Source organism: Vitis riparia, chromosome 7 (genome assembly GCF_004353265.1).
Source record: "Vitis riparia cultivar Riparia Gloire de Montpellier isolate 1030 chromosome 7, EGFV_Vit.rip_1.0, whole genome shotgun sequence".
NCBI classification, from domain to species: Eukaryota; Viridiplantae; Streptophyta; class Magnoliopsida; order Vitales; family Vitaceae; genus Vitis; species Vitis riparia.
Genome location: NC_048437.1, coordinates 3,961,367 through 3,977,497, shown reverse-complemented (window position 1 = coordinate 3,977,497; position 16,131 = coordinate 3,961,367). Strand labels below are relative to the sequence as shown.

Sequence of the window (16,131 nt, the reverse complement as noted above, 5' to 3'; positions counted from 1 at the left end):
GATTCTAAAAACATTGGTCGTCACGACCTAGGAAATTTTCTTTTTCTATTGAAATCCTTGTACATGATATGGATAAGGTTCTTTTGACGTTATGTTGTTACCCGCCGCATGTTGAGTGGCGTCCCTCCACGTAGAGGTGGGGGCCACTTCAAATAAACAAAAGGGCAAAATAAGTGGGGCCAACTTCAATAAAAAAAGCCCAAAAAAAAACAAAAACTGTATATAGAATTTTCCGATGAAAAGAGGATATGTGTGTCGGTTATTTTGTTGTTTTGTGTGCGCATAATTCAATTCTAATTATAGTGGAAGATTTTGACCGGATTAGGTGATGTGGTTTTTTTCCCTTCATGATAAAGGGTTTTTTTTCATTGATGTCTTGATTTTTCTATTTTAGTTAATTATTCAATTTAATTTATATGTTAAATTATTTTAAATTTTCATATGTTTATTTAATTACATAAAGAATAATTTTTATTTTTATTTTTATTTTGCTGCTATCATTTTGTAATTATCACATATTATTATTTGAGCAATTTTTCCCAACATTTCAATATAAAAATAATGTGAAACCTTTTTATGCAATTTGCATCTTTGTTATAAACTAAATAAGTTTGAGTAATGAAGTTACAGTTTAAAGTAATTCAATTTTAAACTTTGAAAAATTAAGTCTAATAATAAAAATAAAATCTGAAATTTTCTATTTAAATTTTAAATTTTGAGTTAAAAGCGTGGAATTCCATTGGTATCCTAACTTTATTAAAATTTCTATGAAAATATCAAAAGTATTTCTTTACTCAAAAGTAACATTTTACATACATTTTCTAGTGGTATATAAGGGCGTTGATTTGTTGGATTGTTGGATAAGACAATTAGATGAATGGATTTTGACAATTTGGGTGGTTGATAATTGGTACAGCTCAGTATGACAACGATATTATTATCAAATATGATAAATCATGTTATACATATATCAAAATTTTCAATAAAATAACTTTAAAATGTCTATTATACTTCTAATTATATTATTATGAGGTTTTCCTTATATTTTCATGAGTTTTTAACAATTTTAAACTTACCGATATTTTTTTCCAAAATATCCACCGATATATCTTTGATATATCTATAAAATCGAAGTACCGATATATCCATGATTACCGATATTTTCATCCTTACTCATAGCCATAAACGCCTCTTACCAAACCCCTATCAAACTCACTCAACACAATTTTTCTACATGGAGACTCCAATTTTACACTCTCCTAGTTGGTTATGATTTGTTGGGATATGTCACTGGCATTTTACCATGTCCTCCTACCACTCTTACTTCTAAAAATGGTACTACAACCCCAAACCCAGCATACACCCATTGGATTCGTCAAAACCATCTTCTTCTCTACAATCCTTTTCATTTTTGCCTATTGTCTAACTATTTTAATATTGGGAATATATTTATATTAATAAAATACTATATTATATTTAATGGGAATCTAGAAGGTCTCTCTCTCCCTTGAATGTCACTACTTAAAAATAACATTTTTAAAATTAGATAGGTAGTTAAATAGAAAATATTATTAAATTCTAAATTATAAATCAGATCAGTAATTGAACAAAAGTTGAGTCACAACCTTACCATGATATTGTAACATATTCTAGCTTTGAAGAAATGCATGTGAAAGCAGGAATATGCATGTTACAATTAAAGACTCATGATGGATTAATTGAAACTCATTAGGAATATTAGAATCCATTAGGGTTCTTAATTACCGTAAAAGATGGGTTTTTGAAAGTTTTGTTTGTTTAGGTGCATTCCGGTGATGGATTGAATAAATAATCATTTGTACTTCCTTTGGGGGAGTACAATTGTTAGATCAACAACTATAGTTATTGAAAATGGTACAAAATTAGAAGTTATAAGGTTATGACATATGCCCAAGGGACATTGACATATGCACAAAGGACATGTAGGTGAAATGAATATATAAAATTTTATGAAGCAAAGCTTATTAAAGGATACATAACTGGAAAATTAGGATTGTGTGAACATTATGTTATTGGAAAGCAAACACAAGTGAAATTTGATACTACGACTCACCAAATTGAAGATATCTTAGATTATATCAATATGCATGTCTAACAACCAATTAAATTAAGTAGTTTCTTTAGGAGGTATGCACTACTTTATTGCTTTCATTGACAACTTCTTTAGAGGGGTTTGAGGGTATGTCATGGAAGCTTAGGGCAAAGTTTTTAGAGTGTTTTTGAAATGGAAAAATTGTATGAAACTAAAACTAACAAGAAGATCAAATAATGGTGAATACAAAAATGATCAATCTGTCTAACTATTGCAAAATGAGGGCATTGTTCAACCCTTCATAATTAGCAATATACCATAACAAAATGGGATAATAGAGCACAGGAATTGAACTTTGTTGGAAAAAGATTCAATGTATGTTGTCAAATGCTAGATTAGGCAAAAAAAAATTCTTTTTGGCTAAGATAGTTGTTTTTGCATATCATCTCATCAATTGTATACTATTGACTACAATTGAAAGCAAAACTCCTATTTGGGTATAATATAGAAAACTTGCAAATGATTATTATTCAATATACATTTTTATTCCACCAACCTTTTTTATGTGAATGAACACAAATTAAATTCAAGGGCCAAGAGAACATTACTCATTAAGCTCAATGTAGGTGGAAGGGGACATTACTTTTGGTGTCTAGATTCGAAGAGAATAATTTAAAGTGGGAATGCAACTTGTGATAAATCTACTTTACTAAGACATGTAGATAAAAATTATTCTCAAGAGAAGAAGACAACGAGTACTCATAATAGATGGTGTTTGAGACAACATCAATAACAAATGTTAATGAGACAAATAATAAAGGAAAGTATCAAAGATGAAGAAGATGCTTCATCTCAAGTACTTTTACAATAAGGTTCGATTGCAATCAATAAACTAAGATGAGAGATTCAAAAGCCTATTCAATTTGTTGATATGGTGATGTATGTACTTTCTGTAAAATATTGAGATATATATCGACGATAATTTCAATACCATGTCAACACCATTTTCAATTTTGGATTTAATGCCAAAATTCAATAACCTTTTATTCACAACATAAAGTTGAAATCAACCCAACCTGCCCAAATTTAATATTATGCTAATGGATAGGGCAACATCTATTAAATAAAAATATTTTCAGATGTAAGACTGTTGTGACACTTACAATTAAAATACACTTTCTTTTAACAGATTAAGGATGGCTTGTCCCATTAAACCACATCTTCATTTGGTTTTTATATATATATTATTATAAGTTATAACATATTTGATAAATTATAAATATATATCATATTATAAATTAATTAAAATAAAATTATTATAAATAAGTTAATTTTAATTATTTAATTATATGTTTTATATACAAATTAAATATAAAACAAATATAAATTTATAATTAAACATATCATCATTTTAATATTACTATGTTTTCAAAGTCTTATTGTATTATTATTATTTTTCTATCATTTTTGTAATTTTCTCAATATTTCCATGAGTTTTGATTTATTTTTATCTGACTGATATTTTATATTAAAATACTCACTGATATCTTTCAATATATACTTAAAATTCAAGTAGTCAATGAAAACCAATAATTTTAACCTTGAATATACCTACTTCTCTTTTATTTCCGTTATTTTTGTTATTTTTGCAGGAAAATGTCTTAAATTCTTAATTAGTATAAATTTTTTTGTCAAGAATATTGTAAAGAATTTTTTTATATTTATATGATATTATAATATGATATTAATTTATGAGGGAAAATATTATGAAATGAAGATGAATTTCAAAAAATAATATGAAAAAGAAAGATACAGGAAACATAAAATATTTCGACAATCCAATAATTATATTTGGTTTTTATTTTTTGTAATATTCTATATAATATATTAGAATGATTCTCTCTTTTCCATATATATATATATATATAGGCATGATTGGTCAAATCATATTAAAATCTTTTTGGATTATTTTAATTTTGTGTTGTTAAACTAATATTATTTGCATTAAAATATCAATAATTTTTTTTTATACCTAGAGTTAATTTAATTTTATATTCTGTAACATATATTTGATATTATTTGAACGGTAGGAACAGAGCTTACAACATCAATTAATGGCATCAATATTTCGCAATATTGGACCTGCGTCGGCCTCGGGTTAGACCAAAGTACGACACAATAAAGAACAGCGACATAAAGAAGAATAGCGAAATGGGGCAGGACACGGTATTTAGTATTTACTTTGAAAATTATGATATGCATACATTTTCGGATTTTCCAGTTGGATCCAGATTCCAGGAAGCTGTCACGGTTAGCCGCGGCGATCTCCACAGTTTGGCCGGTGATTTATAATTTGGATTTTGTGGGTCTGACTTGTATACACTGTTATACTGTGTCCTGGTGTCACATGACTCACATTCCTTACTATTCAAATATGCACTTGATTCCTTTCCTACGTGTTTGGATAAAATATTCAACATTGGGAAAAAGCAACATTTTCTTGAGACTTGCCTGGTGAGCCACGTCTTTATGTTGATATGGAAAGATGCTATCATGTACAAGTGAGGTCAAATCCTCTGGTCAACAGCATCATCATCAAGGAAAACAATTTTCTCCGACTCTGGGCAAGTCTTTGGGATGTTCTCGATTGTTCCAATCTCACTCGGCATCTTAAGCACAGCCTACAGCACCACAGTGGCAATTATGAACCGCACCAAATTCATCAAATTGATAATCTTAGGTCAGGTGCTCCTTCCTTCTTGTTATTTTATGCACTGCCGTCATTTCCCAAAAGGTTTTGAGCTCCCGGATCTCAGTTAAGGCAGAAGCCAGGGCAGCAGAATCCATATAATTAACATTACGTCTCTCTGCTTTTGGAGTGAAGTCTCGTAGTGGAGCACAATGAAAGTTGGCAAGCCTTCATCCTCCTATCATCCCATGGGAAATTATTCCAATAGGACTTATCATTCCATGACCATGTGAAAGCGACCCAAGTGGAACTGCCGGAATTGAACTCTGAAATGCTGTCACTTTGCCATCTTAACTCCGTGCATCTCCAGTAGCCGCTCCAGCGTTACCAAGGACCATCAAATGCAAATACGAGGGAAGAATCACTCGAGTGGAGAGCATAATAAGAAAATGATAAATGGATTGGCAGTCCAAATAGGCACGTTCTTTGTTTAGGAAGTTCGAAGTATTTCTCTTAGCTCCATTCTCTTAATCATCTCAACAGTTTTCAATGCATTTTTGAACCTTCTTTGTACCTACCCTGCTGTCTTGAGTTCCTCAGTTCAGTTTCTCATTTGAGCCAGTTCCCAAATCCATTCCTATCTGGAGAGAACCAAAGTATTAACATCACCTTCATGGCCAGGGAAACATGTAATGATAGAGAAGAGGGACATCAAATACATTTCCACCAGCTGCTTTAGCAGGTATGGGTGCGGATACAGTGCTCTCAATCACAGGAGAATCACTCTGACGCCTTGCATGTAGAAGGCCAATTGCTGCCTCCAGTTTTCTTCACCTAATGATTCACCATTATCAGAGTTGTAGCTGGTCTTGAGCCATAAATCGAGTTGAGTCTCGAAAAAAAAATTACTTCGGCAAACTTCAGTTTGTTGGAGAGTTAATGTACGCCCAAAGTCGTCAAAGCTGATGGCAAACCAATTGTAAACCTCTTTATGAACTTAGTGGTATTTGACACAAATTTGTTGAGGGGAGCAAATCTCCTGAACTTGACTTCTTCACTCGGCCCTTCCCGTCTGAACTTTTAATTCCATTTCTATGGTCAGTTGTCTTTAATCCCAATTTCAAAGTTTTGCTAAAGCGGTGCCCTTCATATCCCACTTTGAGTGTCAAAGTGGCTGTGTGAAGATTGGCATCTGATTGCAGACTCATCAGGCTTGAGCTTCCGAAGCTGAGAAGTTCTGGAAGACAGCAAATATAAGGTTCTTGAGAATCAACAAATCACTCACACGAAAATGCAGCAACGACACCCATGCGGCCATTGCCCAACTTAGATCCCACACCCAGTTGCGGTGACTCAGAATATATTTCCACTAAACCCGATCTCAAATCACAGCAGTTGTCTTCTCAAGCAAACCAACAAACTCAGATCGAGCCCATCTCTGACAGTGATTAGAGACTTCCCATATGAAGAAAATTGACAGCGGGTAGCTTTCCCGTCTGATTAGGGACTCCTTTTATGTTTAGTTGTGTCATACGGATCCTTACAACCGCCTGCAGCATGCAATCGAAATGATTCGACAATACCATCTGGTGAACCAAAACTTCCAAAATATTCTATGCCTGAAAGTGCACCGCCTGATCATTCCATCCTATCTTCTGGTTCCATGGGCCACAATTGTGATGGGACGTTGATTTTTCCTAAAACCTCTTGCAATTTGAGGATGCCAACATAAATAATATCACCTTTATAGAAGCTTTGAACGCCCCCAATTGGTTTCCTGGGCTAGAGTTAATTTTGGAGATCATCCCATCAGCTCCAATAGTATAGGTGCATGAACCATGAGCAGTCAAAAGATAACGCTAATACCCTGGGATGGCAGTCACCAATTCTGAGCAGAATAACTCAGCAACTCCATGAGCAATGAAACAGCAGCGACCCAAATTCAGAAAACTGTGCCCATATGAAAACCAATGGCAATGCTGGCCAAAACTATTCTCCTTGGGGGTACGAATCATAACCGAGAGCAAAGGGCAAACAAGAAGGGAGCAAGCATAAAAACAGAGCATTAAATAAACCAAAGAAAACATTAAACCAAGCCCCATCTCATATTGAAGTGAATGGGCTTATGCATCGCCAGGTGGAAATTAGATCAAAGGTATGACTCAGACACCCATAGGAAAGCTAAAAAGGAACTAGATCACTCTTAAACAAATTTCGCATAAGAATGAGACATGGATTTATAATAACACAGTCACAGCAACCCCAAGAAAATCAACTGGAATAAATATGTGGTCTAGCAAACGTATCTGAAAATGCTCCCCTCCAGCAAGACTAGCTGGCCTTCAAGCTGCTCTGCTTCTTCTCCTAAACTTCTAGCAAAACCACGGCAAACCAGCTCCCCTTCTCTCCTCTGCTCCTTCTCTGTCTTTGGTCTAGCTCTCTTTGTTTTCTCCTCTTTCTCACAGTCCCCCCCAGCTTCCTCTAAATCTCCTACTCACTCTCTCAAAAATGGCTTTCCCACCGCCTCACTCCCCCAGCCTCTCTCAAGCTTCCAAACTTTTCTTGCTTCCCCTCCAAGCCTCTCCCAACGGTCTCTGCTACGTGTCTTCCGCTGGTTCTCTCCAGAAAAAGTGTCTGCTCTCTCTCAAAGGTGCTCCCTAATGTGGTGTCTTCCCTAACGGAAAAGAGCTCCCACAGCTACGTGTCAGCCTTAAGGATCTCTCTGCTGCTCTATAACAAACCAACGAGAATATTCTCCTCCAATTGTCCGGTCAAAATGAGGAGTCAACAGTTGTATTTTTATTTTAATTTATGTGTTCAAAAGAAAAATAGAAATAAATTATGGAAAATTCTACGGTACCACTTTGTACCATCTCTTAGAAAGTTCGTATCATCTCTTAAAAAATTTTTACCCTCTTTTAAAAGGTTCGTATCCTCTCTTAGAAAGTTTGTACCATCTCTTAGAAAATTCGTACCCTCTCTTAGAAAGTTCGTATTTTCTTTTAGAAAGTTTGTACTCACTCTTAGAAAGTTCATACCTTCTCTTAGAAAGTTCGTACCATCTCTTAGACAGTTCGTACCCTCTCTTAAAAAGTTCGTACCCTCTCTTAGAAAGTCCGTACCCTCTCTTAGAAAATTCGTACACTCTTTTACAAAGTTTGTACCATCTCTTACAAAATATTAATGACAATTTCATAACAAATTACTAAATGCTCTCAATTTGACTAAAAATAACTCAGAAAAAAATTAAAAAATCTAGATATTATAAATCATTACATATTTAAATGTCATTTAACATGACATTTCTACCTACAATAGTTATATATAAATGGAAAAAAAAAAATCAAATGTTACCTTTTAACATTTGTAATCACTTGACATCCTTCAAGACATATAAAACTTCATCTTCAAATTTAATCTATGAACACAAAAAAGAAATTGTATAAAAATATTAATAACAATTTGATAACAAAATTTTATAAGAAACTCATAAAAAATTATAAATCGTTATTTAACATCACAATTCTTCTTACAACAATTATATTTAGATAAAAAAAAATCAAATATTACCTTTGACACTTGTAATCACTTGAAATCCTTCATCTTCTTCATATAATACAAATTTTAAATTTTCTCTCTAAAAAAGTTTTAAACTTAATCTTGAAATTTGATTCATCAAAATACATCTTACATATTTTGTAATTTGGTAGTTGAAATTATTTAATTTTCATATTAAATTACTATTATTTTTTTATATATGAATAATGAGAGTATAAGAGTAGTAGGTAAGATTTTCTTTTTTTAGATAAAGTTAGGTAATGCATTAAATAACAAATTATATTTGATATTTAATAATAAATTATAAAAAAATTGTAATATTTAGATATATATATGAAATGCATGTGATTATTTCTCACCAATAAGTCATCTTTACCGGTTTGATAAATTTTTATAAATTTTTTAATGATATATACTTTACATATCTCATATTTTGGGGTCAAATGTGAATAGGTAGTGTACCATATAACAACCCATAAATTATATATAATTGTAGCCAAGTGTATATATATATATATATAAATGATCACGGAATCAAATCCTATAATCCGATTGGCGGAGGCCATGCAAGGTATCGCCTTCGTGTGAGGAACCTGAAAACTTCCTAGGACAATGACATAATGAGAAAAAGTCATTGCAGGAAAAGTGACTATCCGGTTTGAAGTTTGAACTGGTCCATTTCCTAGCTGTATTGATCAGAGTTGATAGAGGTCTGCGCCGAAACAGCCAGCCCCACCAGTCTCTCAAGGTCCCTGTTTGACGCCAAAGTTTTCAACCGACTTTTTTTCGGTTTATCTCAACTGCCCTGGTCTATTGGAGCTACAGATGGTGCTCAACGCTTTCCAGGTGTACAACTCGGTTAAAGCCACCAGCTCAATCATTGGTTCTTTTCACATTGGGATTTACTCTCACTAATTTATCATGTTACATTAGATTTTAATTTCAAATAATATATCTAATTACCAAATGGTGCTTTGACCATTAATTTAATTTGTATCTAAATATAACTTCCTTGTACTACCCTAATTGGATGAAGGTTGAGAAAAAAAAAATTTTGAATCTAAAAAGTAAAAAAAAATAATAAAAAGTTATTCCTAAATAAATCTTTATTTATTGAAAATGAATATCCATAAGGTTGTCAAACAAAAAATTAGACATGAGTTCATGTAAAAAATAATTTCATAATACAAATAATTAAGCAAATTTTTAGTGAAGTCTAGATACTCCGATAATAATAGTAGAGAAGCTTGTACCTTGGCTACAAAAAGATGACCAATGTTATCATAGAAAATATTAAAATATTGTAATGGTATATATAAAACAAAAAACAGGGATTATTGAATTGAATATATATGTGATGAGATATAGATTGATGATAAAAATATAAATAAATAAAATTATAATACAAATAACAAATTTGAAAATGTGAATGTGACACCACCTTATCAGTGGTGCCTTTTTTATGAGTATCCAAAAAAAATTTATTTCTATATTATGTTTGGATCATATTATCATCTTCCAAAGCATTAAGAAAAGTCTTTTTAATTAATTGTTAAAGTTACCAAAATAATAATAAAAAAAAAAGGGTTACCAATGATACTTGATCATACATATTGATTCTATCAAAATATGGTCCTAATAAAAAAAAAATTATTTATATTCCTTGTGTCCAAGTTTAATTATATTATTTTATATTTTAATTTCACTTTTTTATTCCCTAATCTTATTTACTGCTACTTAATTTTATTTATTTATATTTTGGTGTCATCACTTACATCATCGGCAATCATCTACATTTGGAACTTTAACCTCGTCAAAAAGGTCGAGACCAGCTGGGACAGCGACGTGGGTGGGTCCTCCCCCTTACATATATGGCTGGATAGGTCTCGTTACTCCCGATCTCATTTTAAGTTTCTTCCTGTCCAGGGGCCTTCTACTTCCCACGTGCCAAATATCAACACAAACCGTGTCCAATAGGTGTGCCGGCTGGACTCCACGTGCCTATATATATCAGTATATATATATATGTTCTATTCTTGAGTCTCGACGCCCACTCCCCTGCCTACTGCAGACGAGAAAAACAGAAAGCAAAAGGAGTTCCAGACTTCGGAGAGCAACAATGAATACGGAAGAGGAGTCAGCAATCATTGTGTCCACACTCCGTAACGTCATCGCCGGAACCACCGAGCATCCAGAAAATGTCATGTCAGCTTCTACGTCCACCACCACCACCCACACCCAGCAAACTCAGACCCTGTTGTCACTCCCTCCTCCTGAAAAGTGTCCGCACTGCGACTACGACGGATGTATTGGGTGTAACCTTTTTGTGGGGCCGGGTGAAACGGAGGATGCTAGGGGGAAGGTCAAGTTCAGAGGTGTTCGACAGAGACCCTGGGGAAAATGGGCGGCGGAGATTCGAGACCCACGCCGGGGCATGCGGGTGTGGTTGGGCACATTCGACACTGCAGAGGCCGCTGCTAGAGCTTATGATAGAAAATCCTATGAATTCCGAGGAATTAGAGCCAGGCTCAACTTCCCTTTATCCGACTATAAAAATGAGAAAAAATCAAACAACATTAGTGAGGAAGGTGAGCCCAGTGCATCGGACACAGCGGAGAAGAAAAAATTGGAGAATATGAACGCTGAGACCAGTTCAAAAGAACTTCGAGAGTAGATTATGCAGGATCTTCCTTCACACCAGGCTTATATATTTTAGAAACAAAGTCTGGGATAGAATAAGGGTTGAGCCCATATGCATACGAGTAAACTTCCTAGTACGTAGTAAGCTGGTACTTAACTAGGTTTATGATCCAGTTCGTCGATATTACTGTTCAAGGCTCCGACCATACGCAAATGTTGCGCACGGTCTATGTTGTTGAACTACCCATTTGCATGATTTATTGAACCACCAATTTTCCTAAATAGATTTGGGATCAATATATATATCATGTTTTAACACCTTATATCAGGTGCAGTCCTCTAACCACCCACACATGGAGAGTGTTATAGAATTGCAAATTGAGACAGGAGGAGAATCAAATAGGACAAGCCAAACTAATCTCAAATGCCACATTAAATGTATATGTTGCATTAAGATATATATATATATAATTACATATGGGAGATTATATATGCCCATGTTGGAACATTCCTAAAAGTTTGGAAACTTACTACTTCCAAGGAATGCCTCTTGAAATGACATATTTAGGTACATTATTCAAAAGATATGAAAAGTCATAAAAGTGATCTTCAACCAATTATGTGCTTATGTTATAACTTGTTTTCAATATTCAGCGGTTTGGTCGAACCAAGCTCCCGTAATTTCAAAATCTCCCTAATGAATGGGTAATTATTCTTAATCGGAATAGGGGAATCGATTTCTTCATTTAGAATCGTACTTGAGAGTTTCTTACCTCATATAGCTCAATAATCATTTATTTTAATGTCATGTTTTAATCTACCATATTTGAATGAGATTACTCATAAGATATATCATGTGTCTTTATTCCAAGCATAACAAGAAGCCCCATATTAAGAATGAATTGGTTCACTTGAAAAGAATATTTTTTTATTATGATCCAATAAAATAAGTGATGTCATAGTCCAAATTTTATTTGATCAATTTATATATTTCATGACTTGACTCGATTATAATTGTAGAAATACATTTATCGTGACATCCAGTGAATGATATTGTCAGAGTGAAATAAGGGATTTAGAGAATAGATTCTAGATTATAGTAATAAAAAGGAAATCCATTAAATGATTGAATATGGTAAAAACATAATAATAATAATAATAATAATAAAACTATCAGTATTTATTAAATATATATAAAAAAAAATATCATCGAGTCACCATATAGTATCCAAAAAGTTTTAGGTCATGACTGCTGCTAAACTTTTTGACCCTTCTCTCCAAAGGTCTTGGAAGACAACTTTGATGAGAATAAAATGCCGAGACACGTGGCATTCAGATATCCCTCTTAAAAAGTTTTAAGTTTACCCAAAAAAAAAAAAAAAATTATTGCAGTGAAAAAATGTCATAAACAAAAATTTTCTAAAAAAATTTAATAATTTCAATAGTTGTGTCTACTCATGAACAAGTCCTAACAGTTGTTTTTTTTGTTTTTTTTAAAAATGATTTCAGGGTCTGTTTTTTGAATAATTTGATACAAGTGGATCCAAGTTCTATTCATGGTTGATCGCTAACCGAAGCAGCTGGAGATTTAACGCTGCAAATGAGGTCCACCTTGCTTACGCGGACAGAAGAAAAAACAAGGAGGAAAACAGAGCAAATGGGAGGCTCTACCTTGAAAGGAGTCATGACCCACTGAACATATATGAGCAGTGATTAGCCACCCGTCTACATTCTGACATGACCATCATGAGTTCTTCTAAAATTAGGAGTCTTGACTCTTGACCGACGGAACATTAATAAGAAGACCCACCTGTCCACATTCTGACATGACATAATAATTTTATTTTTGTAATTGCTTATGAGGATGTTGACAAGTGAGACAGTTAAGACTCAGCCCTTCAGAATTTTGGGCGGTTGGTACAGCTCAGAAACACAGCTTGCGCCCACAGTTTGGGAATCCACTCGGTTCAATTTAGATTCTGTGGGTTGACTTGATGTTTGCGCCATTCAAAAGACAACCATTGTGTGGTTGACCAGTTTGAAGAACTGTCAGTTAGAAGGTGCTATGTCTGGGCTTTTCATGGAGAATAGTTCCACGTAGCTACAAATTTTTTCACTTGCGTATGGTCTAAGCATTTTAATGGTGTGAATTGATCAATTCACATATATAAGAATGGGAATGAAGTCCCTTCTTATGAATGCCCAACTTGCTGATTCAGATTCAGCTGGAGATTCACCGCTGCAATTAAATCAGGTCGAGTACCCTTGCCGATCTGCACAAGACTTGAAATGACAACATCAAAAAAGACGAAGATCGAGAAGCAAAATGGCGGCTCATACAAAACTTATATTCCCGGTGATTCCCTCTGATTTGGTCGGTTGACTTTTAACATGTGCAGCGTATTCTTTGATGTCCGTGGTAACAAATTTCACTTCTGTTAATCATTATGTCGTGTTCTTATTTAACTCTTTAACGAAAAGGACAATCGTTCACCGACCAATGATAATGGTTTCAAACATGTCTATAACATTATTTTATTAATATTCATGCTACGTGGGGTTTTTGCAGTGGTAGAATCTTTTGAGATTTGCATTATGCTCTTAAAATATCTTTTCAAAATTTTTAAAACTTTATGAAAGTAAAAAGTTTTTACTTTTAAGTTTCAAATATATAAGATATATACTTGTTGGGTAAGAACCCTATTACCTAACGATCATTAAATAGCAAGATATCAATATTTCATTTGTCATCTCACCAACACCCATTCACAAATATGCAAAAGATTTATTAAAAAAATAAAAATGTTTTTTCCTTTTTCCAACGTAAAAAAAAATAGAAAAAACCTTTATTTACTGAAAAATATCCATTTTACTTTTGACTCTAATCATGGATGCAAAAGTGGGCCCACGAGTTCAAAGACGCTGCGCTGTAAGTCGTTGATGTAGCCACGACTTCCGTTTCCGGTCTCAGTCTGAAAAAGCGACCGAGTGCCGCGTGTCATGTGACTATGACAAAAATGCTTATGTCATCTGATCCACTTGGCTCCCAAGTGTACAGCTCACTGTATATGACCTTGAGAGGCCCACGTGCCAAACCGTAATCTGCCTTAAAAGACCGTGTCCAAACGGCGTCTAAGCTGTCTGCCACGTGGATTCCCGAGGGGTATATAGTTTGAATCCTCACAGCTTTGCTGCCCACTGTGTCATTTCATACTAAAGCTGCTGCAGTCAAAACCAAAATTAAGAAATGCGGATGTTCGGAGACGGAATGAAGATAGTGGAGTCCACTGCTTGGCCGGGTTTGAATAAGGACGTGGAGTTCGCCGTCATGGTCTCCACTCTCCAGAATGTCATCACCGGAAACATTGAACCTCTGGAAAATGATACCTTCACCACCCACCACAGTAATGATCTGACCGTGCTGGCTCTGCCGGATCCTGAGAAGTGTCAGGAATGCGGTTTCGACGGCTGTCTCGGGTGCAATTTCTTTGCCCCACCGGACGAGAGAGGGAAGAAGAGGACTAGAAAGAGGAAGTACAGGGGAGTTCGACACAGGCCCTGGGGAAAATGGGCGGCAGAAATTCGAGACCCGCAAAAAGCGGTGCGCTTGTGGCTGGGCACCTTCGACAACGCCGAGGCAGCCGCCCGAGCTTACGACAGGAAAGCCATTGAGTTCCGCGGAATTAAAGCCAAGCTCAACTTTCCACTATCCGACTACACAAACGAAACAGAATCAAGCAACATTATGGGAGTTAGGGTTAAGCCCACTACGTCGGATCTCGGAGAGAGTCGAAAATTGAAGAGTAAAGAGAAATTGTATGACGCGGTAGATGAGAGCGAACTGAGCAAGAAGAAGACTGAGGTAGCAGGGGAGGCCAGTAAAGTAAGAGAATAGATGGAAGATAGGTGAAGGCGACAAGATTGGGCGTTGTTGGATTTTTTTATTTTTTATTTTTCCTTTTACGAACGACGGATTACCCAAACTACCAAATTTTTTAAAATGTTTTGCCGGGAAGCGTAACCGTTCATCTCCAACAGTGTAGTTAGGAATGTGTATGTAGGTATATAATATATATCCATACAGCTTCCATACTGTTGAAATCTCTGTGGTTCATAACCCCACTGAAATTTTGGTATTGCATCCTATGGATAATATATAGAGGGCGGAGAATCTCCGTATATTATTTTCCAAATAAAAATGATGGCGTTACTTTCAATAATGGAATGGAGATATTTGGCGGCCCTACTTGGATACCACGTGTCAGTACATCCTATCGTCTTTAGATTTAGGCCAACATTCTCTTCAAGGAAATCCGCCACCTGTCAAAAGCTTATCCCCTAGGCTTTCTGCAACAGCGTGTCCTCGATATATTTTTTACGGTGGCGTGTGAATGGTGACATCAGTGGTGGGCCATAGGTTAGTGGTCCAGACCACATCGGCAGCCCACAAAATATATTTGTAATAGATCCGTGGTGGGCCATAGGTTAGTGGTCCAGACCACATTGGCGGCCCACAAAAATATATTTTGTAATAGATCCGTGGTGGGCCGTACATGAGTGGCTCGTGGGTTGGAGGTTATCACTCTAGCTCAATCTGAATTAACCAATAATCTATCCGAATTTAATTTAATTTATGGTAATCAATTCAAGTCTAACTTAATTACAATTTTTTTAAGCTCCAATTTATTGGATTATGTGATGGAGTTATACAATTCCTTTTTTTTTTTTCAAAATATTTTTTATATTTTTATATTAAAATTTAAATAACAAATGAGATAAAATTTTATGATAATAATAAAAATAAATAAATTTATAATTTTTATAAATATATATAATATAATTTTAAGAATATAAAGGTAAATAAAATAATATAAATTATAAATTTGATAAAATATCATATCAAATTCAAGCTAAATTCAAATTATCTCAACTTCAACCCAAACTCAATCTAAATTGAATTTGGATTAAAAAATTAATCCAAGATCAATTTGAATATTAAAAGTGATGGTTTAAACCCCTTGAAAAATGGGATTAGGTTAAGATTGAGATTAGCCAACTAGCTCAAATTACACTCCTAATTTGGTCATTATTGCATGTCAAAGGAGTGAACCAGATCCATTATTCAGAACAATAATCTCCCCCACAGTATGCCCACAACGGGTAGATGTAGACG

At 34.4% G+C, this 16,131-nt stretch overlaps 2 protein-coding genes across 2 annotated transcripts; both read left to right on the top strand.

Annotated features, from left to right (window-relative positions):
* Positions 1-10,389: 10,389 nt before the first annotated feature.
* Positions 10,390-11,353, top strand: LOC117919191 (ethylene-responsive transcription factor ERF109-like). The gene has a single exon (XM_034836313.1). The coding sequence runs from the start codon at positions 10,438-10,440 to the stop codon at positions 10,990-10,992; it is 555 nt and encodes a 184-aa protein (XP_034692204.1). The 5' UTR covers positions 10,390-10,437; the 3' UTR covers positions 10,993-11,353.
* Positions 11,354-14,170: 2,817 nt separating this feature from the next.
* On the top strand, positions 14,171-15,378 carry LOC117919084 (ethylene-responsive transcription factor ERF109-like). Its single transcript, XM_034836134.1, has one exon. The coding sequence runs from the start codon at positions 14,206-14,208 to the stop codon at positions 14,851-14,853; it is 648 nt and encodes a 215-aa protein (XP_034692025.1). The 5' UTR covers positions 14,171-14,205; the 3' UTR covers positions 14,854-15,378.
* Positions 15,379-16,131: the final 753 nt, after the last annotated feature.